Raw genomic sequence first — 22,200 nt, 5'->3', positions numbered from 1 at the left:
TTCAGACAGTATCACCATAATGGTCCGTTGCAATCAGTATATATATATCGGATGATATGACTGCAACCAGGCATTGGCTAGCAGCAGGAGTATGGATGCTGGAAATTTCTTTAAAATACCCTTGGCTCTCAAGCCTATGTTTTATATCGGCACGAAAAAGGTTGCAGTCAACTCTATTGAAATCTCTAATTTTACAAAAGGGTGCAGGTTTGAGTATTTGACGATGCTGAACTGCGTTATGTTATTCACAAAGTCACACATTCAACATGTGATTGGCCAGGGTTTGTAGTAGCATAGGGTGTGCTATCGTTCCATTTGAGACGCTGCCTTCATCAAATACAGTATTAGGCGCCTTTTTTTGTTCACAGGTGAGATTATCACTGGAATCAATCTCGGTGATTCTGTTCTCAATGATCTCAGGGTAGGATGCCCAAATCTCCTCAAGCAAATATGCTACTCGTAGGTTAGCTTAAATGCTGCCGAAACATAGCAGTAGCCAGAACCCCGGAGAAATAGACTAAAAATGAAGCTATTCTCGCTTGGACTCTGTGAAGAATAGTGAGATGAAATGTATGGAGTGCTTGAGCTTGCGGTCAGAACAAGTCCAGTATTTGTTGGATCCCGACTTGGGAATACCTTTCAGCAGATTCATAAATGCTCCCATACCGCTGTTTGCAATATTTGTGGATGAATATACTGGGAAATTACAATATTGTTTATGCCACGGAGAATAATGCCATATTGTAGATTTCAAATACTTGACAACTGTTTGCGTTGTGTGTACGCTATAAAGAGTTGGCAATTGTTAAATGTCTAGTATTGTGTAGATAGTTGTATATGGTGTAGTAGTGCTTGTGTTTGTGGTGTGTATAAAATATGCCATCCTTTAAGGGGTACGTTTTGTACTGAGGGGAATGAGAGCAGAGAAAATGTGTGGTATGCGGCCGCACCGATGTGCCACTATACCTAGCTACTGTTACTCCCCTACAACGATTTGCAGTCCTGTGGCCAAACATATAACCTACTGCTGACATGGCTGCGTACACAGCGCATCAAACGCTGGTGGACATTTACACTGTGCAAGGCTGCAACGGGGCTTGCGTTGGCGCCCGATTCGCCATCACCTGAGTCAGCTGCTATGCTAATATCAGGGATGACCATGCCGAGAGCGCAATAATATTATCCTGGCATAGATCAGTAGAATAACTAGGGTAGTTTCATAAATCAGAAGCAGGTTGCATAGAGCGATTGAGCGTAATGGTGAGTTTTTTTTATTCTAAATGTAAAGGTCCGATATCTGAATATTGGAAGATGGTGCGACTGAGCTAGCGGGATTAAGTGATTGGTGATGAATGGATATCATTCATCTAATTAGCATTAACGTTGCTGGTATGCAGAGTGTTCTCACTGAAATTGGTACGGTTCGAAATGCGATCGAATTCGTTGTTGAATGAGCTCACCAACAAGAAGCCCCAGCCCCAACTGCAATGGGCAAGAACAAGCTCGTAGCGCGGAAACAGGCCCAAAATTGGGCTGATGGTGAATTATAAGATAGGTGTTGAAGTAAATAGATGTTGATGTTGATGTTGATTAAGTATAGGAAGCTGGTTGTCAGCCGCTGGTTTTATAGTCCAGGGCGATATGTCACTTGCATGTATCCATCGATCTACCAGAAATCTACTGATCCCATGCTTTCGACATGCCAAGCGACATCGCGTCTGCTCAAACAGTTTGTGCACGTTACCTGTTGTCTTATACACAAAAGAACAGACACATTTTTGTTAGAGGCAGGAATTCTATTCATCGAGCTGGTAACGGTCTTGGCTGAAATCTAGAAGCACGCTCCAGACAGCAACCGAGGAGACGCTTGCTCATGGCTTTGGTCAATTGAAGTATCAGTATGGCCCTTCTGTGAGGGCGCATTTTATGATGCACTTCATTCTAGAGGAAACCCTTTTGCATTAACCCCATCTGTGTATCAAGCGAGTCAATTTTCCTGGACTGATGTAGAAAACACGCGCAAGTCCGGCTACCACTGTGTAGTATCAAGAGAGATGACTATGGAGCGATATAGCTAGATGCTGGTGCTAGAATTTACTTACAAAGCTACGAGATTCAAAAGCAGGCCTTAATCAGAAGCCACTCGAAGCAGTGGACTGCTTCTATATTTTTTGCCTTCTAAACCCCTTCAGACTCTGAGGCATAGCCATACTTAGCTTTCTTGGCCTCATACTCGGCCATTTCGTCGATGTACTTGGCTTTATCTCCTTCGAATCGTATCTTATCTTCCTCATAACGCTCGATGTATGGCCTCTTTTTGTCGTCTGTCAAGCCACTCCACTCAGAATGCAAGAGCTTGCCAATCAAACCAAAACGAGCGTCCGGGTTCGCTTTACGGAGACGGAAGCGGTTAGCTTGAGCATAGAGCATGGAAGGGAGACAGGAACACCCTTGGGAAATGCCGGTTTCTTTATATTGAACTCACTTGCTGTTTACAGCCTTTTTCGACAGATTCGCCAGACTTATTTGTGGCAGCGACGGAGGGCATATCTGGAATGAAAAGTAGAATGTTTGAAGGTGTACTGAAGAATAAATTGTTAATAGATGTAGACATGTGGAAGAAGGAGTCGACATAGCTCAGCTTTATATTCAACGACAGGCAGCTGAGAAACCTGTGCACAGCTGCGTGATTTTTTTGTGGAGAGCATGAAATCAAGCAGAGCGACGAATTTATAACCTGTTCCCAGCAAGTGCAGGGTGGTCAATCCTTTGTGCTCCGCTTTGTTTTGTGGATCTCCTGATAGCCTCCCTGATATACCATCACCTTCCCTTTCGGACATATGTTGCTTGCAGACTGTTTAATCGAGTATTCAATCCAGTTCGTGCATGCAGGAGGCAGGGACTGCTAGACCAGATTGCATGGCTATTTGAAGTTGCCATAGCACATTGCCTGGCCAATTCGAGTGTCAAGCATACCGTCTTGTAATGGATGTGGATATATGCCTATCTTACAGCATGGGTGCGGGACCTTGTGCCAAACAAAGCTAGGGAGCGGGTTTACAGCAAGCACTCTTTGAAGCATGTCGTTTCTGTTGGTATTTGGTTGTCCTTTTCCACAGCCTGCCCTGATGCGCGTTGGGTTTTGCTGGTAGACCCGGCCCCCGAGTGGCGAGCGGTCTACCAGCTTGTGGTTATGGTGTTATGAGGTTGGCCAATGTCTGGATCTCCTCTCGTGTGTATGCCTCCTGCCCTTCACCTTCCGCTCCCCAATTTGTTTGTACAATTTCTACTTTTCAAATTTGTGACCGAATGGAATTACTCGAGCCAAGCGAGAGCGTTAGGAAAAACTGGCTGGCAGCCTTGTGTATTTGCTCTGGGACGCTGTGTGCTGGCAGCCAGCGGTCAGGATGAAGGCGCTGAGTGGAACAAGATGTTTACACAGAGCGTCATGGCATGGCTACAGGTCCCCGGACCGGACCGCCAAGACCTAGTGACCCTACCGTACGGCGAGTCAGCCAATGACATGATCCTGCACATGCTACGGTGCAAGCGGGCTGACGAAGAGGCTGCTGAAAAGGATAAGAAGGGCAACACCTAGCGCCTCGCTGGCCATCGCTACAACCCCAGACACGTTGTACTCGGGCCTGATACTGACATGCCTGGGTATCAGCAACAACCAACTACAAGTGCTAGGCGAACAGGCACAAGAGGGTGCACAGGAGACAGCGCAGAAGGGGATGTCTGCGGCCGTTCGAGTATCGACTCGAGGTCGCGTGCAGTTGCGTTTGTCATCAGCGAGTGGCTTGATATGCCGAAGGCAGTTCATCAGCACATACGAGCGGAAGCTCTCGCAGGAAGCTCGAGCAGGTGGTGACGGACAGTATGAAGCTGGAGAACGCTGGAGCCACAGCACTGGAGACAGAGAAGAAGCGCAAGTGGGGGTGGAAAAAGTACCTGGCCACAGGCGCCGGTGTTGCCATTGCTGGCACACTAGTTGGTGTGACTGCCGGGATTGGCAGCTCCCCTGATCGTTGCTGGGTTGGGCGCTGTCGGCGTCGGTGGACTCGGCTTCCTCGCGACAGCTGGTGGCGCAGCCATGGTTGGATCACTACTAGGCGTAGCCTGGCGGTGGACTGGTTGGGAAGCGGTTCAACACGCGGCTGCGCGGTCTACACGAGTTCTACTTTATGCAGTTGCGTGCCGTCAACGGGGATGCGACGCACTCCGGCGCCCTACATGCAACAATATTCGTGCCGGGGTTCTTACAGGCCGGTGCTACACGCAGCCCGTTTGCGCCCATAGGCGACGTCATGGGACTAGATGTCGGTGACGCCTACACGCTGTACTTTGAGACCAAGGAATTGATGGAGCTGGAAAACGCCGTGTCACAATTTGTCGAGAACACAGCCAAGGGTGCTGCGACGACGCTGGTGCTGCAGCAGACGGTTCTGCATGTCCTGGTGGGCGCGTTTACGTGGCCACTGGCGATCCTGAAGGTTAGCCAGATCATTGACACGCCTTGGTCTGTTGGTCTGGTGCGGGCCAGGCGCGCCGGCAAGATGATGGCCGAGGTCTTGCAGAAGCGTGCACACGGCAATCGCCCGGTGACTCTTGTTGGGTACTCGCTTGGTGCTCTGGCGATTTTCACCTGCCTCCAGGAGCTGCACAAGCACAAGGCACACGGGATTGTCGACACTGTCGTGCTGCTGGGTATGCCGGCAGATGGGTCTGACAAGAAGGCATGGTCTGCATGCTGCCATGCCGTGGCCCGCAGAGTCATCGTCGGGTACTCGAACAAGGACTGGATCCTGGCCTTCTTGCTGCGCTGCCAGCTCGTTCTGCACGCACCTGGCCGGTCTGACAGGGGTCGACTCCGGAAAAGCTGTTCCCAGACAACAAACTGGTCCAGCGCAAGATCACAAATGTGGATCTGTCTGGCTATAGTCGCCCGGCACCTCGACTACCTCTATTCTATCGACGATATCATGCTTGAAATGTCGCGTGTACTGTAAGCACATCAAGAAAAACACTGATGCTTATCTAAAGAGAGTACGGAAACGAACATGTTTAGAGACCAAGGTCCTTGGCCACCAGACGAGTGCAGATCGGGTGGTAGAAGCTGCGGTGCTTGGCGAATGTCGCCTCGGCCAGCTCCTTGCCCTTGGAGCCCGACTTGGCCAGGGCGCGGTACAGCGGGCGCGTGTACTTCATCCGACCCTGCTCACCAAGCATGCGAACGGCGTTGTCGAACTCGGCCTCGTAGTTGTTCTTCAGGGCCATCGACAGCCAGGCCATGCGCACCTCGCAGTTGCGCGATCCCGACAGACCGTAGGCCTTCTCGACCTCAGCCAGAGCCGAGTGCGGCACCTCGCCCTTGTCGCTGAGGGTCTGGATGAAGATCACCTTCTGCGTCGTCGACATATCGCTGAACTCCTTAGCATCAAACTTGGTGTGTGCGTCGGCAACGTCACGGGCGTCCCACCAGCGGCGAGCCAGATCGAAGGCAGCCTGCTGCGGCGCCTCGTCGAATTTGAAGTCGACCGGCGGCATTCCCGGCTTGGTGAACCAGGCATCAAAGTCGATCGCTGCAATCTTCGCCTCATCAGTAGGGTCCAGGTAGTGGTGCACATACCGCAGGATGAAGTTGTGGAAGTCGCCAGTGTTGATCGACTGGCCGGCGAATTCGCGCACATACATGGTGGTGATGTGATGGAACACGACCGGGCCCAGCTGCTGCTCGAGGTAGTACAGCAAAAGGGCGCCCTTCTCGTACGGCACACGCGAGTACGAGTCATCAGGGTCCACGTCGTCGAGCTTCGGGACCAGCGCGGTCAGCTGGTTATCGCCGCCCAGCAGCTCAATGTCGGCCTTCAGGGCCTTGTAGCCGAGCACGTGGCTCAGCTGCCGGGCATCCTCGCCATGCAGCGCAGCAACGATCTTGCGCTCGAGGAACGTTGTCCAGCCCTCGTTGAGCCAGAAGTGCTCCCAGTTGCTAGTGGTAATCAGGTTGCCTGACCAGCTGTGCGCAATTTCGTGCGCGACAACGTCGGTCAGTGAGCGGTCGCCAGCAAGCAGTGTCGGCGTCACAAACGTCAGGCACGGGTTCTCCATGCCGCCGTAGGGGAACGAGGGAGGCAGGATCAGCAGGTCGTAGCGGCCCCACGAGTACGGCGTCACCAGCTTCTCAGCCGGTCTGTACAATCGTTTCCATCTCGGCAAACTCCCATGCGCACGCCTCGATGCCCTCGGGCTCGGACCAGACAGCGCAGCGGTCGCTGATATCCGACTTGGCCAGGTTACCGATGGCCATAGCAATCAAGTACGACGGAATCGTGATCTTTTGCTCGAAGCTGTACACCTGTGAACTCACCGTCGTCGCGCGAGCTGGTCGAGATCGCGCTCATCAGAGCAGTCAGCGGCTTGGGCACGCGGATGTCTGCAGAGTACGACAGCTTGATCGACGGGCTGTCCTGGCACGGCAGCAGGCTGCGCGCGTGGATCGCCTGGCACTGCGTGAACAGGAACGGGTGCTTTTTGCCCAGTGTCTGCTCGGGCGTCAGCACTTGGATTCCAGCGCTCCCCTTGGTCGTCTCGTACTCGATCTTGACCTTGAACTCAGCATCCTTCTTGGCGTCCTTGAGCGAGACATTCAGCGCATGGCCAAACACGGGGTGAGCCTCGCTCAGCGTGTACTCGGCGGCGGCAAAGCCCGAACCCTGGTCGACTGATACGCCCTTGATCACAAGGTGGTTGGTATCGACGGTAAAGGTCGCAACATCGTCCCTGAGGGCCGATCCAGTCCAGTGTCGCCGAACCAACCAGCACGGAGCGGTCAAAGTCGATGCTGAGGTCCAGGTGAATGTGCCTGGTCGTCGTCTCGTCGAGATTCGCTTGCGAGTTAGGGGTCAATAGCTGTCACAGGCATTGTTCAAGCACAAAACTGAATTTATAAAAAAATTGGTGGAAGAGTGGAGAAAGAAGTGGAATTCAGCCCAGTCGGGCTGAGGAGAGCGGATTTGCTTGGGGTTGCAAGCGTTGTGTGTCTGAGAAAAAAAACACACACTTTCATCATGGCCGGAATGGACCAAAGTCCGGTTGGTGGTGACGTCGTCTGGCTGGATGTTTTCTCACGGCACTTTTTCTTCGCTGCCGATCTTCATTACCACACACGGCATTCTTCAACCAGCGACAGCGACGCCTGCACAGTTGCATAGATGCTGCTGTCCGCTGCTGATCCGTCGTCGCCATCCTCTGGTTGCGGCAGGTTGAACCCAGCCGGCACCTTGAGCCCGATGCCCAGCACCAGCGGCCGGGTGTCGAGCGGGTTCTGCCTGTATCTGCTCTGGGCAACGTGCATGGCGCAGATCTGGTACAGCGACGCTGCCTTGGATGCATTGGCATTGCCCAGCACAAACTTGATATCAACAGGCACGTCATCCACCTCGACGAGATCACCGAACTCGCCGTTATTGTAGGAGACTCGCGACGTCACTGCTTGGATTATGCTGCCGACCGAGGCGAGCTGCGTGATCAGCACAACCACGCAGTTGGCGAATCCAAGAACGGCGACGTCGGTGTGCACGTCATCTATAAGTGCAGCAGTCACATTGACATCGACAGGAAAGCTGCGCGACTTTGTGGTGGTCATATTTAAAAAATGAGAACGAAGCTGAGAAAATTGCTGTCATTTTTTCTCGGTGAGCATTGCCTGATTGGTCAACACCACGTTTCCGCTGACATTTATGGATAACAGCTATAAAAAAAGCTGAATGACAAGTTGATGTATGATACGTCGCTGAATGCCTCAGCACTCGGAAACAGAGCCTGTATTGCTGGCAGGGTATGCAAAGACATATAGCTGAGGTCACATATGGTGCCAGGTGATACCTACACTAACATCGACATGCTGATAGATCAGAGGCTCCCTAAGGCTGTGGACCAACAGAGGTATTTCGACACAAGCAATAGAGTCTGCCAACTATGGAACAGCAATATGATAATGAACCAGGACAACAGCACACCACTGTGCCATCCACTGCTCCAATATGCTGCTACAAGCGAGACGTTGCCAACACTGCCTACCACTTGATCCTCGCTCATCTCTGATCGCCCTGTTGCACGCGTACACTCATAATCTTATTAGCGGCTACTAATCGGCTATTTCTGCGCAGCCAGCTTTTTGCGGGCTTTGCCCCTTTCTTCTCTACCTTTTCTCAAATTTACAATTTCGCAGTCCGCAAATGCAGTTGGACGAAGGAATGCCGACTCGTGCGCAGACCAACGAGGCTGACAACCTTGCATTCAAAGTCAAGGTTCGACGGTGAGGAGCTGCTCGACATAAAAATGCACAGCAATTCAGACACCTCGACCATGAGCATTGATGATCCGAGTGTCCACCCGTGGACCGTGCTCTTGGGAAGGTGTATGAACGAGGAAGGCCAGGCGAGTGGTATACAGGCCTAGGTCCACAGTGGACTTGCTAGTCCGGCCCTATGAGGAGCCAGCCAAGGATGCAGAGCGCACACCGAGCACGACAATCCAGCACAGTAACCGTCCCGACTGCAGCCACACCCTCTCAGCAAACAGAAATGGGTGCATTTATTGATTGCGCCCTCGATGGAATCACCACACAGAATCTATTCGAGGGGCTGGACGACCTAGCGGACGATATTGACCCGCCCAAAGACACGCTGGCCGATCTGGTGAAGACCCTAGGAACTGACCCAGCAAGCAGCGCTGGAGAGGACACTGTGGATGAAAACGAGCTTGAAGACATGGCTCCTGAGGAAGTCGACAAGCTGATGCAAGCACATGGCGGGTTTGGCAGTGCATGCAAGCCGGAAACACATCCCATTACGCCTGCTACCAGGTCATCAGCCCTGACGACACCTACAGCCGTGAGCTGTCCCAGCGTAGATAGTAGTGAAAAGGAGCAGGAGTTACCAGACATGGATGATGCGGAAGCCATGCAGATTATTCAACAATGTGGCGGATTCGCTAAGCCCAGCCACCAGCCAAAAGCGGCGGCAACAGTGGCACCGGAGAAACCGGTCGATGAGCCAGCAATGCCCGATATGAGCGATGAAGAGGCAATGCGGATAATCAGTCAGCGTGGTGGGTTCTCAAAGCCAAGAATTGAGGGTGGAAAGGCCCTGAAGGGGAAAGAGACCGCTGGTGCCGGCGATACCAAAGAGCCAGAGCTGCCGGACATGGGTGACGAGGAAGCACAGCGGTGGATCAGCCAGCTAGGCGGGTTCTCCAAGCCCCAAAAGACGCTGCAGAGTCAGGCCCACGCACCGCAGCACTCGACGCTCAGCAAGAGCAATTCAGCAAATCCAACACCGGTCTCGACACCTATTCAGTCGCAAGTAACGCCCGTGCAAAGATCGGCAGAATCGGGTCCAATAACAGCGGCGTCACCAACATCGTTCCCATCGCGCAAGGAGGTCATGTCGGCAAGACGGGCACTGATGTCTGATGGACGCTCTCTAACTACCACGTTGAGTGCGTCCCTGAAGACGCCAACACGCAGACTGTCATTCAGATCACCTAGATCACGACCGCCACCACAACCAGCACTGACACCAAACACACCTGAAACACCGACGTCAGGCTTACGGCAGCTCACATTCAAGTCGGTATCAATGAAGCGGCCGGCTTCTCGGCTTCCGTTTAATTCGCCATCAAAGCGCATAGCCAGGGATCGATCGGCATCGGCGAATGGCGAGCTGCAGCGACTCCACAATCCACCACACCTGCCCCGCCGCTCGTATGCGACGCAAAACTTTACGTCCCCGCAGAGGGTACCACCTGGGACATTCAATCACCAGCACAAGCCGCCGCCTAAGCTGCCACCGGTCACATCGAGAGCGGCTAATCCGATGCAGTCTTCAGCCAGTAGATCAGCCCAAACAACAAAGCAGCCTCCTCCGCCGCCCTGTATGTTCACTATCGACAGCCTTGGACCACGGGTGACGCTGCAGTCAGTCGCTGACCAGATCAACACAGGAGATACCAAAGGAATCCCCGACGATGTGCTGGGTATGAGCGCCGACGCAGCGCGCATCTACCGATTTTCGCTCGGGTTTGGCCAGGGGTGGGGGTGGTTTGAGGCCAGACAGGTGCTGCTAGCTCGTGGATGCAGTCCAAGTGTAGTGACAGAGGAGTGGGTGCAGAATCACTTTCGGTGGTGCGTGTGGAGCTGTGCCAGCTATGCACGGCGGCTTCCATCCCGGCTAGGCGAGTTCTGGTCGGTAGAGGGCATCATCAACCGGCTGCTATACCGGTATGAGCGCGAGTATGTGCGCGGCGAGCGGTCGGCATTGAAGCGGGTCCTGGAGATGGACTCATCGTCGCAGCAGCTGATGGTGCTCTGTGTCGCGTCGATTAGCCAGAAGGACTCGGTGACGACTCTGGAGGTCACAGACGGCTGGTACAGCATTTCGGCGCCAGCCGACTCTGTCCTATCAAGAGCGGTGGCCAGAGGCAGGCTGCGGGTCGGTGATAAAGTTGCCTGCGCTGGCCTCAAGCTGTGCGGAATCACCGAGGGCGCGCCTCCATTCTCGGCAAAGGCCGAGGGGGCATCGTTGCCATTGCGTGCAAACTGTGTGCGGCGTGCTCACTGGGACGCCAGGCTTGGGTTCCAGGCATCTAAGGCCATGTACATGTCGCTGTCTGCGATCTCCAAGGAGGGTGGGTACATTGGAGCGGCTCTGGATGTGCTGATTGTGCGCAGCTACCCGGTGCTCTACATGGAGACGATGCCCGACGGCAAGCGCGTGGTGCGGTCAGAGAAAGAGGAGCAGCGTATGAGCGCCAAATTCGAGGGCTGGCGAGCAAACAAGGCCCTTGCCATCGCTGAAAACATCAAGCAGGCGTCGCGACAAACCCCGGTTGCTGGCGATACCACTGCAACCATTGGGGTACAGTCTGACGGCGAAGAGCTCTACAATTTCGTCATGAATGGGAACACAGACCCGTCAGATGCTGGACAGCAGCTTACCGACGAGCAGAAGAGCAGGCTCGAACAGTATGTGCTCGAGAGGCGGACAGAGGAAGAGTCGGAGATTGCGAGGCGACTCGATGAAGAGCAGCCACCGCGGCAGGTGCGGGCGTTTTTCCGGCTGCGCGTGTGCGACTACCCAGCGCACCAGTACAAGGGCGGCGAGGCCCGGCAGAATAAGCAAGCTATGGTCACGGTATGGGGGTCGCGCAACCTGCAGCCTCCTGATTTCCCTGAAGGTGCGCGGTTTGTCATGACCGGACTGACGGTGTCAGCTGCCCCGCAGCGGCAACCAAGGAGCCGGGACGGGTGGCGGGGCACAGACGAGCAGCTTCTACGGCTGAACTTCAATGCGTCGAGTCATGCGCAGCCACGCGCGGTCGATCCGGCAGTGGGCAGCCAATGCGAGTACTTGGAGCGTGGCGTGCTGTGTGTGGATGAGCTGCGCCATGTCGACAAGGGCCAGGAGGTCGATGTGCAGGGGTCTGTTGAGCAGACGGTTGAGGGAACAGCAGGCCAGAAATCGGCGGTGCGTGTGACCGGCACCGACGAGGCCGGGCAAAAGTACTCGGCCAGCATTGAATTCCCCCAGCTCACGTTCGGCAGCATGGCGTTTGAGCCTGGAAGGCAGATCACTGTGCGCAACTGTCGGTATGTGACGTACGACGAGTATACACGGACGTACGTTGTTGATGCAGGCGACATGGCTGAGTTTGTGGTGTGAAGAGACATGCGCTTTATTGGAAAGAAGAATAAATGGCGAGAAGGCGACGTGGGCCTCCTCTTTAGCCAAGGAAGTTGGCGACGACGAAATGCAAGAGAATGTGGCAGAATACAAACTCAGCGAACGCGCTACAAGAGCAAAAATGAGAGTGTTAGCCATACAAGCTGTGCATGTACATAGGGGGAGCGTGTGCAGGGGAGAGATACGGTACCCTTGAGGCGAGCCCGAGAACTGGGCGGCGTTCTTTGGGTTGGTTTTTGATGCGCAGGTTGGCGGCGAAGACAAAGCACGCGACAGCGGATCCGAAGCCGGCCAGGAACGCGTTGTAAGGGAAGGTGCCGACCAGCACACAGTACAGGAACTGCACCAGGCCGGTGACGACGCAGAAGACCATGTACGAGTCAATGAGCTTCAGCTTCTGCGGAGTCTCATCTATGTAGTCGGCGGCCAATTTGGACACGATTTCTGCAGCGGAGCTCCCCGACATTGTGGACGAAAGAGAAAAGGGGCGGTTTTTGGAAATAAGAGGCGAAAATGGCTGTGGTAGTCACAGAAGTGGATATGAAAGCGAAGTCTGGGACAAGATTGTCACGTAATTTTTTTTGCTTTTCTCCTCAGTAATTTCAGCGCGCCTTTTATTTTCCTCCTCTACACATAAATGTCTGGCTCGCCAATCACGTCGGTGTCGCAGAACACAGCCTTCCCGCGGCCCAGCGGCGACTCGCTCAGCGAGTACTGGCCGACGCGCGTGACGCTGAACGTGCGCGGGCGGCGGTTCGTGCTTGACCGCGAAACCATCAACCATCTGCCGGACTCGCTCCTCAGCACCATGTTCCCGAATGGGCTAGTGTCGCTTATCCGCGGCTACAACGACTACTCGTACTACCGCGACCCGGCGGCAACCAGCGACGATGAGGCCGAGCACGCATGGGTGGACTTTGACCCGGACATGCTCGAGTACATCCTGCACGCATACTCGACCATGCTCGAGTTCGACCTGCTTGCTGACGACAACACCGAGCAGCAGCCACAGCAGGCGCCGCAGGACAGCGCCGAAGCGGCAGCGCCTGCGGCGGAGCCCACCGAGGCAGCGGTGCCGAACGACTCGATGTCGTCGTTCTCAAGCGGCTCGCACGCCAACACCCAGAGCACGTCGTCGTCGGCCGTGCTAAACTACATGCGGTTTGTGGCAAATGCCGGGGCGCCCGCACGCACACTGCGCACGGCCGTGTACTCGGACCGCAGCCCACTGGTGGTGCTGCGCGAGGAGCTGGACTATTTTGTGATTCCCGAGAGCGGCCGCACGTCGGGCGACATCAGCAACGTCGAGGGCTTCACGCTGGACATGGCCAAGACAAGGTGCGCCGAGCTGCTGGTCGAGGACGACAGCGTGTTTGAGCCGCTGGAGCGCACCATGCAGCGCAATCTCGAGAGCTGGCGCGCGCGCACCCACCACGAGGGCGCCAGTGAGCACACCCAGGCGCTGCAGTCAGCGTCGGTCATTGAGCAGCAGCTCATTGACATGCTGTGCCTGGCGGGCTTTGCGCGCGACTCGCGCTGGGGCTGCCGCCGCATAGAGCCGAGCCGCACCACTGTCACCAGTCTGCTGAGTGTGCCGCTGGACGAGACTGCCGACCAGGCCAGGATGATTGCAGCCCAGAAGCTGCTGCTGTTCTACAAGAAGCCTGCGCGCAAGTGCTGGTGGGAGGGCGAGGATGTCAATGCTGGCGACAATGAACACCAAATTAACCTCAAGCTGTGGTGCAGGCGCACGTGGACCCTGGAGCTTGTTCTTATCTAACCTCTCCATGCCACATGCCCTATCTGACCCGCTATGTTAATGTAACCCTGCCCCACCACCTCACCCTCCTTACTCTACCACCACCCCACACCACCACCCGCACTACAACATCCCTCACACCCTTCTCTTTCTCTCCCCACTATACCTCCTTCCACATCTAAACCAGCTCTGTTTTTGTTTTGTTTTTCTATCTGTTGTTCCCTATCATAAAAGAAGAATAATGTCTTACTCCTCCTCGCTCTCGTCGTCCTCGTCGTCGTCCTCTTCGGACTCGTCGTCAGACTCCTCGAGCCACTCGACCAGCGGCTGGATGACCTGAACCAGCTCCTCGCTGACTGCCTCGGGCCCAGCCCTCCCTGCCTTGTGGTTCCACGCCAGCACGGTCAGATCCTCAATGACATCAAGCTCGTACAGGAACTTGACAAACAACGCAAACAGCTTGGCACGCTTGTCATCTGGCACAGCCTCAGACAGCGCGCAATGGCGCTCGACAATGTCAACAACATTGACCTGGTCGCTGTTTGAGTAAATGTTGCGCTTGATCAGGTCGCCCCACTTTTGCAGCACCTTCTTCAGCGAGCTGGCCAGCGCCGAGAAGTCGGCCAGAAGCAGCACCTTCTCAACCACAATGCGCCGCATCTCGTCGAGGTTCCCGTCGAACGCCATGCGCAGCGTGTTCATCTCCAGCGCTGTCACCTCCACTGCGTGGTTCTCGGACAGCGAGCGGTCGAGCGTGAGCTCGAGCTCGCGCCTAAAGTCCTCCTGCATGGCGCGCGACTTGCTGGAGCTCGGCTGCCCCAGGTGCACGCCCGCCAGATCGGATGCCAGGGCATCGGTGTTGTCGAGCTCCAGGATATCTGACTCCGAGTCGGACACCTCGTCCTCGGACGGCGGTGCGTCGCGCAGCTCAGATGCAGTCAGAACTGTGTCGCTGTACCGCGAGCCGATCCAATGCAGGTGCGCGTTGCGCGGGTCCTCCTCGGCGTCGTCGTCCTCGTCCCAGTCATCAGAGTCGACAGCATTGGCCTCCCACACGAATCCGATACCACGCTCGCCGAGGATATGCGTGTCGTATGCCTCACTGGCCACCGAATCCGCCGGCTTCCCCACAGTACCAGCCAGTGCGGCATCCGACTGGCGGACGCTGGCATCATCGAGGTCCTCGTCGTCCTCTTCGTCGGACGAGATCTCCACCTCGGAATCGCTAAAGTCGCTGTCGTCGAAGCTCTCGCTGGCTAGCGGCTTGCGGCGGGCAATGCGCGTGAACGCCTTGATCCGCACGTTCGGTCCGATCGTCACATCGTCGCCGATAATACAGCCGCGCTCAATCACGACATTGTCCAGCACAGTGACGCGTTCGCCAAGCATGGCACGCTCGACTACCGAATTCTTGCCGATAGTGGAGCCGGCAAACAGGTATGAACCGCGCACCACTGCGCCCTCATCAATGCGGCACGACACGCCAAGCACAGAGTCCGAGACCGTAGCGAAGTCTGCCACATACGAGTTCGGACCCAGCACGACGTGGTGCTCAACGCGGCTCTCGCGCCCAAGGAACACCGACGATGCCTTGTAGACTGCGCCGCGGTGGTACGTGTACGACGGCCCGTCGACCGGGTTGCTGTCGGGGCACAGCGGGTAGGCCCACCGCCCGATCAGATCGCGACTAATCGCATCGTAGGCTGCCGTGTCGGCGATGCCGGCAGCGTACCCGTTGTGGTCCAAAAGCATGATTCCGTCTTCGTACAAGTCGTCGCCGTCACCAGCCCCGCCGGCCGCAGCGCCGGGGCACCCGACCAGCCGCCAGAAGCAGCTGGCCCGCTGCTGGCGTTGGCAGCAGTAGCCTCCGACAGCACGCAGCTGGAGCCCGACAGAATATGCGCGTATATGGTTGAGCTCAGCAGATCCGAGGTCAGGATGCCGTGCACAAAGTCACGACGCATTGTTTGGTAGTCAAAGTTCTCAGTGAACAGCGCCAGAGCTTCCAGCGAACAGATAGCAACACGCGTGTCGACCAGGTCCATGCGCAGCTCGACCTCATCATGCTGAGTGATGACCTCCGTCTGGATACGCATAAAGTTCTGCCGCGGCAGTGTCGGCGACGAGTGGATTGCCAGCAGCTTGTTGCTGCTCGGGTCCATCACATACACTGATTCGTCGCTCTTGTCGTGCAGACGATGGCTAGGCGATGCCTCCTGCAGCAGCATGGTCATGATCTGGTCCCGATCCTTCTGCTTGTTTGCCATATGCGCATTAACAAGACCCGACAGATCCATGTTCGACACAACAACGCCTGTGCACAGAATAAAGTCGCTCCGGATAACCGAGCTGCCGTCAATTTCGCGCAGTGCGTCACCAACCGAGTTTGCCCCCTGCACCACCTTGGTCACCACCTTCATGGGCGAGTATCCGCGCGCCCACTTGGACTGCCGGATATATGCCTTGAGTTTATCTGGATACGCTTGGCACACGATGTACGCTTCGTCCACGCCTGAGGAAGACAAGAACTCGAGTGTGTACTCAATCATGGGCACATTGCACAGCGGTAGCAGGCACCGGGGCTTGTTCAGCGACAGCGGCTGGAAGAGCTGGTCAAACGAGTCCGCCAGAACCACTGCCTTTAGTGTCTCCTCTCTGTCGACTTTCCCGCCGTTTCCCTTGGGTGCCATTTTCTTTAATTTAGCCTAGGCAAAGTATTGTTCTGAATTGAAAAGAGCTGAGATTTCTGCAGGCTAAAAATGCAGGCAGACCAGCTTTTCTGGAAACGGCCCGATCCGGTGATCTGATCACATTTTTCACTGTCGCTTCGATGATGTGGTGGGTTGTAAGCAAAATCCGATGTGAAGCCTGCTGAGCAGCTTGCTGTCTGACTCTATTCCCGAGAATAGGACGCGTCAATTTAAAGCAGCAACTGAGTGATATAGCGTTGTCCACTTATTAGTTAGTCTGCATTGCTGTGCTAGTAGACAGGAGCCCAGCCATAGAATGACCTGCTAGCCATCTGAGCAAGCTACCCTTGTACAGTATGGACGATGATGCGGATTGGTATCAATAAGGATAGAGGTGATGAGGAGTGGCAAAGCTCTCCACGTACATGTCTTCAACCCCAGCAGTAGTGGCACACAAGTGCTGGATGCAACTGACGTTATCTATGTAAGTGTTCTGAGAGATACATATGTTAACTATTTACAAGGCATGTGTGGAGATTGAGATAATGGAAGTTTTTGTTTAAGCGAGAAACATATCAAGAATTACCATTACATAAAAGAAGAGGTGTATTACTACACCCCTCTTCGAGCAGCCTGTGTCCCAGAAACAGTGAACATCAAACTCCACCCTTCCAGCATTGCTCACAGCCAGGGAAAGTGTACGGATCTCAGACACTCGCCCTCTCCAGACTTGGCGAAAACTGCGCCGAACAGCCTCGGGGGCTATCTTCTCTCAACCCTGGTGTAAAGTATTGGCAAGGACTCCTTCAGTAGTCACATATTTCCTCGAATATATCCTCAATAAGGCGATATTAGCACAATACAGCCTTAGCCTTAAAAGGTTATCCATACGATACACCATTGTGCATATCACAGCAGTGACCATCAGGTTGGATATTGCGTGCAACACAGGTTTGGTTTCTTAACTGTGAATATGGAGTTGTCCGAACCTCACCAAGACTGAAGTACCGGAGCCAATATGTGCACTTCGCACTTCCGAATCAGCAGGTTCCATGCAGCCAGGCTTTCCATTGGTCTCAGGTGAAACTCGGCAACTGCTGAGTAGTGTTGAATTTTAATATTGTATGCATGCAGAAAATGCAACAAAGTTTATTTTTGCCTGCATGCATGCCATTTCTGTGTACAGTACCATTGTCAGCGAGTCAGTGCGCGCAGCTCAATTTTCGTTCCGCCAAAGTGTGTCTGGTAAAGCAACCATGGTTGGTATGTTGTCCTTGGGTAATGCCGCACCTAAGGAAAACATTTTCTCCTAGTCGGGACAGAAAGATATATTCGGGATTTCCAAAAATCGACTGCAAGCAAAATTATGCGATACTAGAATAGAATTGGGATATCATAGCTCAGTGGACAGGGAAACTATGGCATTTTGGAATGTCTGGCGCTATCTCAGTGTAGCTATGAGAGATACTGATCCCTGCAAGGTTCAATTCCTCTGCTTTGCTGAATTCACTTGCCGCCCACAATATTTTTGTGTTTTCAGGATATCACGTGAAAACACCTATAGATAGTACGCACCATTGCTGTGCAAGCCAGAAACAGTGGCCACCAGTTTGAGATACTGAGGTTCTGTGATGTATCACTTCTTAGTTCATTATAGCAATAATGAAATGGTAGAGGAAGACAAGAAAGCCAGTCTGATAAATTAGTATGCACTGTTGTATTGATACGTAGAAAGAGCTTTGACAAGATAGTACCTACTTGGCTTCTAGCGAAACTCCTCTTGCAAACCCTGCAATATTAAATAATTCAGAAATGATAATAACTTTTGTGGTCGGGATGTGGATACCTATCTGCGGTCGGGAATTCAATATCTCCTGGAATGGCTCTCAAGCATTGGATGTATATGTTATTTATGTACATGTTAAAAATATGCAAATTATACCTATTTGCAAGGACTGTTGACTGGAATGGAGGGAGTAGAGATGCTGCTTGAAGCGAGAAACGAGCTGAGTATACTCTAAACCTACTCAAAATAGTGCTCTTTTACACCACTCTTCGAGCAGGCTGTGTCCCAGAAACAATGACCAGAACACTGCACTCTTCCTGTATTGTTCACGGTCTGGAAAAAGTATACAAATATCAGACACTCGTCCTCTCCACACTTTGCAAAAGCTATACCGAACAGCCTTAAGAGTCATGCCCACTTTGGTTCGGCTATAAGTATACCCCGGATCCTTGGGTTGGTCACAAAGTATCTCTCATATATCTCTACTAAAGTGCTTTACTGCATCGAAGGCTATGCTCTAAAATAAGACTCATGATATATCATTGCACGTATCAGAGCGGTGGTCGCCGAGTCAGATATTCCGTATAGAACTCTAGCCTCTTAAATGCGAATGCAAAGTCCGAACTTCACCGAGACCAAGTTGCTGAAACCAAGCTGTGCACTTCGCACTTCCGTAGCAGCAGACTCCGTGCAACTAGGCTTTTTCACTGGAGACAGGAAGAGCTCTGCTGCAACAAGAGCAACATCGTAGGTTTTAATATTGTATGCATGCATAAAGTGTTCAGAAAGTCAATCACTTGTCGCATGATGTGCACAAGCTCGGCACACACCGCCATTGTCGGCGCGTCAATGCACACAACTCTATTTTTGTTCTGCCGAAGTGTCTGGTAAAGTCATACTGTTTCAAACATTGTCCCTGGGTAAGGTGCTGCCCTTGATCAACACTTTTTCCTAGTCAAAACTGGAAGGCTTGCTCGGCTTTCTCAAAGAGTTCGCTGAGAATGTGATTCGGTGACACTGTAAATTCATTGCAACATCATGGCTCAAAGGTCATAGTCTCCGTACCATATTGGAGTCCTTGACGCTGGCTCAGTGTCACAGTGAGAAACACTGATCCATGCAAAGTTCAGTTCCTCTGTTTTGTTGAATTTACCTGCCGCCCACAAGATTTTTGTATTTCCAGGATTGCACCTGTAAGGTCCTGAACATGGTATATGACATCAGTGTGTATGATAGCGGAGAGAGCGAGTATTTGGGATATTGACGTTTTGGGGTATAGAGCATCCTTGCTCATTAAAGAACTATATTATAAATGTTGAAATAAAACTGTCTGAAAGGCTACAGTACGGTTAACCGCTGGCTACAACACCCACTACCATATTACTAGTCTAAATGGGAGTCCTAGAAGGAATTCTTCATTTGACTCATAGCTAGGCATCTATTGCTAACTTGGAGTAGTGGAATGACTTAATCCCACCAATTCTTGCGGGCAATTCCAAACGTATCATAGTGATCCCCGTTCTGGCTTTCAGCCTCGGTAGTAATGTCACACAAGCGCTGGATGCAATTGGCGTTATCTATGTACATAGTCAAAAATGCAACTACTGCAGATTTACAAGGAATGCAAACGGAAATAGAAGGAATAGAAGAGTTTGTTGAAGGAAAAGAGGATGCCAGACCTGTGCTTTGCCTCTTATAATGGCTTTCTTCTGAGCCACCGTCGTCTTCAGACGGTTTTGTTCCTCTGAAAACAATCCAGAATGTTTCCGTTGTCTAGATGCCAGTGGCTTGTGAGAAGCTGCAATACCAGTTTTTGTTTTTGCTCGACTGTCCTTGCGGAGAGCAGCCCGTGTACTATTCAAGTGAAAGCTGTATCTAATTGCTCATTCGGAGGGGTTGAAGGACTTTGTGCGTCTCGGTGTTTCGCAACAACCTTTTTTCATATCCAGTTTCGAAACCGCTGAAAGTCCACACACAAGGGATTTTTCGCCTGTGTATTACTGAAGTGTCTGAAAGGGAGGCTTATGTTCCCGCTGAAGCCGACCAGAAACTCGCAGCAATCTCATGTAAAATGCGGCAATGTGTAAAACTGGCAATATTTTAGAGCATCGATAGCGACAAGTATTTTCCCAATATTTTTTCGCATTTTGTGTGCAAGAAGCAATAGTAAGTTCATTGGAAAAACACAGAAAACTACCCGTCGATTGCTTCGATGTGCGGGTTGAATCCACACACCGTTATCCCACTCCGAGACATCGACAGCGGAACCTCATCCAGTGAATTAGGGTTGAGGCCGAGCTCCTGCAAATAAGGTAGTCTCCCCACAAGCCAAAGAATTCCGTCCACATCGAGTCTTTTGTGAGAGAAGATATGTAGTTTCCTAAGAGCCAGCCCAATACAGGTGTGGATTCTGTCGACAGTTGTGTCGACCCCTGAGAATATATCGTCCTGGTCAGCAAAGTCCACGCCTCTGGCGGGGTCGTTCAAATCGCCCCTGTCCATTGAAAAGCAGCTAAGGTAGAAGGTGTGGAGATGTCTGAGCTGATGTATGATGTTACAAATGCTCTTCACATCGGCGATATTGGCGGTTATGTCAAGCCATTCGAGACTGATCCAGTTGATAGTTAGTGGAAGTGGGGAGGGAATATTGTCAAAACGTGCACCAGTAATCCAGTTATTATACCTGGCGTAGAGCGAATATATCCCTTGGCAGTTGTATCGGATATTTGGATCGAGGCGCTCATCTCGATAGGAGATATGTACGGAACGCGCACACTTCAAAATGTCCAGATTAAGGGACTCAAAAGCCCTAGGGTCCTCATAAATCGATAGTAGCTGGATGGAGCGAGGAGCAAAATATTTCTGGAAGGCAACATCGGCATTAGATAGTCCTGGAACTTCCACTCGGATATCTTCTGGGAATATGGTCGTGAACTGGCTGTTTGTGGGCTGCACACTACTTCGGTCAGGAGTGCTGTACTGCAGGGTGATCTTTTCAAGACACGGGAAAACAAGTTTGTTACCAGGGGCTGTCTCAAAGATTCTCCAATTTGGCACACGCTGAATACCGTATATCTCGACGCGGGTAAGACAGTCAACTGGAATCCTCGGCAGATGGGTAAGTTCAGGAATAAGGGCGTGATTAATAACTAGTTTCGTCAAGTTCCAAGCGAATGCCATGTTTGGTACGTTCGGGAACGGGCGGAGGATTTGAACGGCTGTGAGGCGAGGTAGAAGAGCAACATAGAGCCTTTTAATTATCTCAAATCCGACACCTGGAATATCTCGAATAACCCCCGCAGATGAGATTAAGGTGTGATGAGTATTGTATACCAGACTTGTCGTATTCGGACAGACACTGAGAATGTGTTCAGCAGTGCGTGTGGCTTCAGAATCAGCCAGTGCCATCGGCTGTGACCTACTGGCCTCGAAAATGCCTTTTCCAATAAAAGCAATCAATCGTACGTTTGAAAGAACAGATCTGTGCATACCGATTCTCTTAAAAATCGCGTCCATGTTAAGGTTGCTAGGGCACTCGTTGAGCATCACAAATCGAAATTCAATAATGTGATCCAGTTTTTGCAATGTGGCAAGAAAGATGAAATTTGTGAACCACTGCCTCCCATGGTCCTTAGCGCATGAGCCCGTGTTGCACCAGCACTCCACAAAGCACTCCAAAATAAGGACGGTATACATACAAATGGGAATGAGGGGCCGGTACTCTTTAAAGCTGTCATAGAATTCGATAAATTCGTTGTAGGCCCTGGCGGTTGAGGTGGGGTAGAGCACCTTCTCACACTCCTTCTCCACGAGCGGCTTCATCATCTCCGCAGGCTTATTGTGATAAAAGTCGAACATAATATAGCGCGAGTAATATAAGCGACGGGCAGTACCGAAGATTGGCAGGCTGCGAGTATATGTGGAATAAATAAGCGCCAAATAGTTTGAAGAAAAGTAGGGATGGAGGATTTTACCAGAACCCCCTTCAGAGACCTCATTTAACCTTTCAGGAAAGCGAGGGTTGTCCGAGTCCACCTGGGGCGCCTCATAGTCAATTTTCTGCCCCTTCCAGCAGCTAGATGCTTGCATCCTTCTCTCCTCTCCTGTATTTTGTCTGCCTGCTGACCACATGATATGGCACTCGTGTTCAGCAGCTGCACGGGAGGTGTTTGTTCTAGACCTGCAGACAGATTCTCGCTTGCAAATTGCCCACTCCTC

The 22,200-nt window shown here is 52.5% G+C and overlaps 8 protein-coding genes across 8 annotated transcripts; 3 read left to right on the top strand and 5 right to left on the bottom strand.

The window, feature by feature from the left end:
- Positions 1-2,028: 2,028 nt before the first annotated feature.
- Positions 2,029-2,600, bottom strand: DL89DRAFT_265826 (uncharacterized protein). The gene is made up of 2 exons (XM_040886836.1): positions 2,497-2,600; positions 2,029-2,450 (listed from the first exon to the last, which is right to left on the bottom strand). The coding sequence occupies exons 1-2, from the start codon at positions 2,546-2,548 to the stop codon at positions 2,179-2,181; spliced, it is 324 nt and encodes a 107-aa protein (XP_040745626.1). The 5' UTR covers positions 2,549-2,600; the 3' UTR covers positions 2,029-2,178.
- An 830-nt stretch (positions 2,601-3,430) lies between these two features.
- DL89DRAFT_291416 (DUF726-domain-containing protein) lies at positions 3,431-5,012 on the top strand (the record flags this gene model as incomplete). The annotated part of the gene is made up of 8 exons (XM_040890196.1): positions 3,431-3,543; positions 3,599-3,739; positions 3,769-3,798; positions 3,855-4,030; positions 4,083-4,117; positions 4,146-4,835; positions 4,865-4,884; positions 4,916-5,012. The coding sequence occupies 8 exons, from the start codon at positions 3,431-3,433 to the stop codon at positions 5,010-5,012; spliced, it is 1,302 nt and encodes a 433-aa protein (XP_040745625.1).
- A 55-nt stretch (positions 5,013-5,067) lies between these two features.
- DL89DRAFT_291415 (zincin) lies at positions 5,068-7,648 on the bottom strand (the record flags this gene model as incomplete). The annotated part of the gene is made up of 4 exons (XM_040890195.1): positions 5,068-6,193; positions 6,222-6,358; positions 6,429-6,783; positions 7,191-7,648. 4 exons carry the CDS (start codon positions 7,646-7,648, stop codon positions 5,068-5,070), a joined length of 2,076 nt encoding a protein of 691 aa, XP_040745624.1.
- A 546-nt stretch (positions 7,649-8,194) lies between these two features.
- DL89DRAFT_321287 (uncharacterized protein) lies at positions 8,195-11,726 on the top strand (the record flags this gene model as incomplete). The annotated part of the gene is made up of 1 exon (XM_040891272.1): positions 8,195-11,726. The coding sequence occupies exon 1, from the start codon at positions 8,493-8,495 to the stop codon at positions 11,724-11,726; it is 3,234 nt and encodes a 1,077-aa protein (XP_040745623.1). The 5' UTR covers positions 8,195-8,492.
- DL89DRAFT_233348 (defender against death DAD protein) lies at positions 11,718-12,213 on the bottom strand (the record flags this gene model as incomplete). The annotated part of the gene is made up of 2 exons (XM_040884933.1): positions 11,718-11,854; positions 11,933-12,213. 2 exons carry the CDS (start codon positions 12,211-12,213, stop codon positions 11,788-11,790), a joined length of 348 nt encoding a protein of 115 aa, XP_040745622.1. The 3' UTR covers positions 11,718-11,787.
- Positions 12,214-12,384: 171 nt separating this feature from the next.
- DL89DRAFT_244539 (uncharacterized protein) lies at positions 12,385-13,527 on the top strand (the record flags this gene model as incomplete). Its single annotated transcript, XM_040885067.1, has 3 exons — positions 12,385-12,836; positions 12,972-13,050; positions 13,159-13,527. 3 exons carry the CDS (start codon positions 12,385-12,387, stop codon positions 13,525-13,527), a joined length of 900 nt encoding a protein of 299 aa, XP_040745621.1.
- Positions 13,528-13,687: 160 nt separating this feature from the next.
- Positions 13,688-16,236, bottom strand: DL89DRAFT_265822 (nucleotide-diphospho-sugar transferase). Its single transcript, XM_040886835.1, has 2 exons — positions 15,320-16,236; positions 13,688-15,266 (listed from the first exon to the last, which is right to left on the bottom strand). Exons 1-2 carry the CDS (start codon positions 16,194-16,196, stop codon positions 13,753-13,755), a joined length of 2,391 nt encoding a protein of 796 aa, XP_040745620.1. The 5' UTR covers positions 16,197-16,236; the 3' UTR covers positions 13,688-13,752.
- A 3,916-nt stretch (positions 16,237-20,152) lies between these two features.
- Positions 20,153-21,925, bottom strand: DL89DRAFT_265820 (uncharacterized protein). Its single transcript, XM_040886834.1, has one exon. It carries the CDS (start codon positions 21,838-21,840, stop codon positions 20,176-20,178), a length of 1,665 nt encoding a protein of 554 aa, XP_040745619.1. The 5' UTR covers positions 21,841-21,925; the 3' UTR covers positions 20,153-20,175.
- Positions 21,926-22,200: the final 275 nt, after the last annotated feature.

This window comes from Linderina pennispora, assembly GCF_002104995.1.
Source record: "Linderina pennispora strain ATCC 12442 chromosome Unknown DL89scaffold_3, whole genome shotgun sequence".
Classification (NCBI taxonomy): Eukaryota; Fungi; Kickxellomycota; class Kickxellomycetes; order Kickxellales; family Kickxellaceae; genus Linderina; species Linderina pennispora.
Note: the sequence above shows the minus strand (reverse complement) of the source record. Positions and strands in the feature narration are given on the sequence as shown.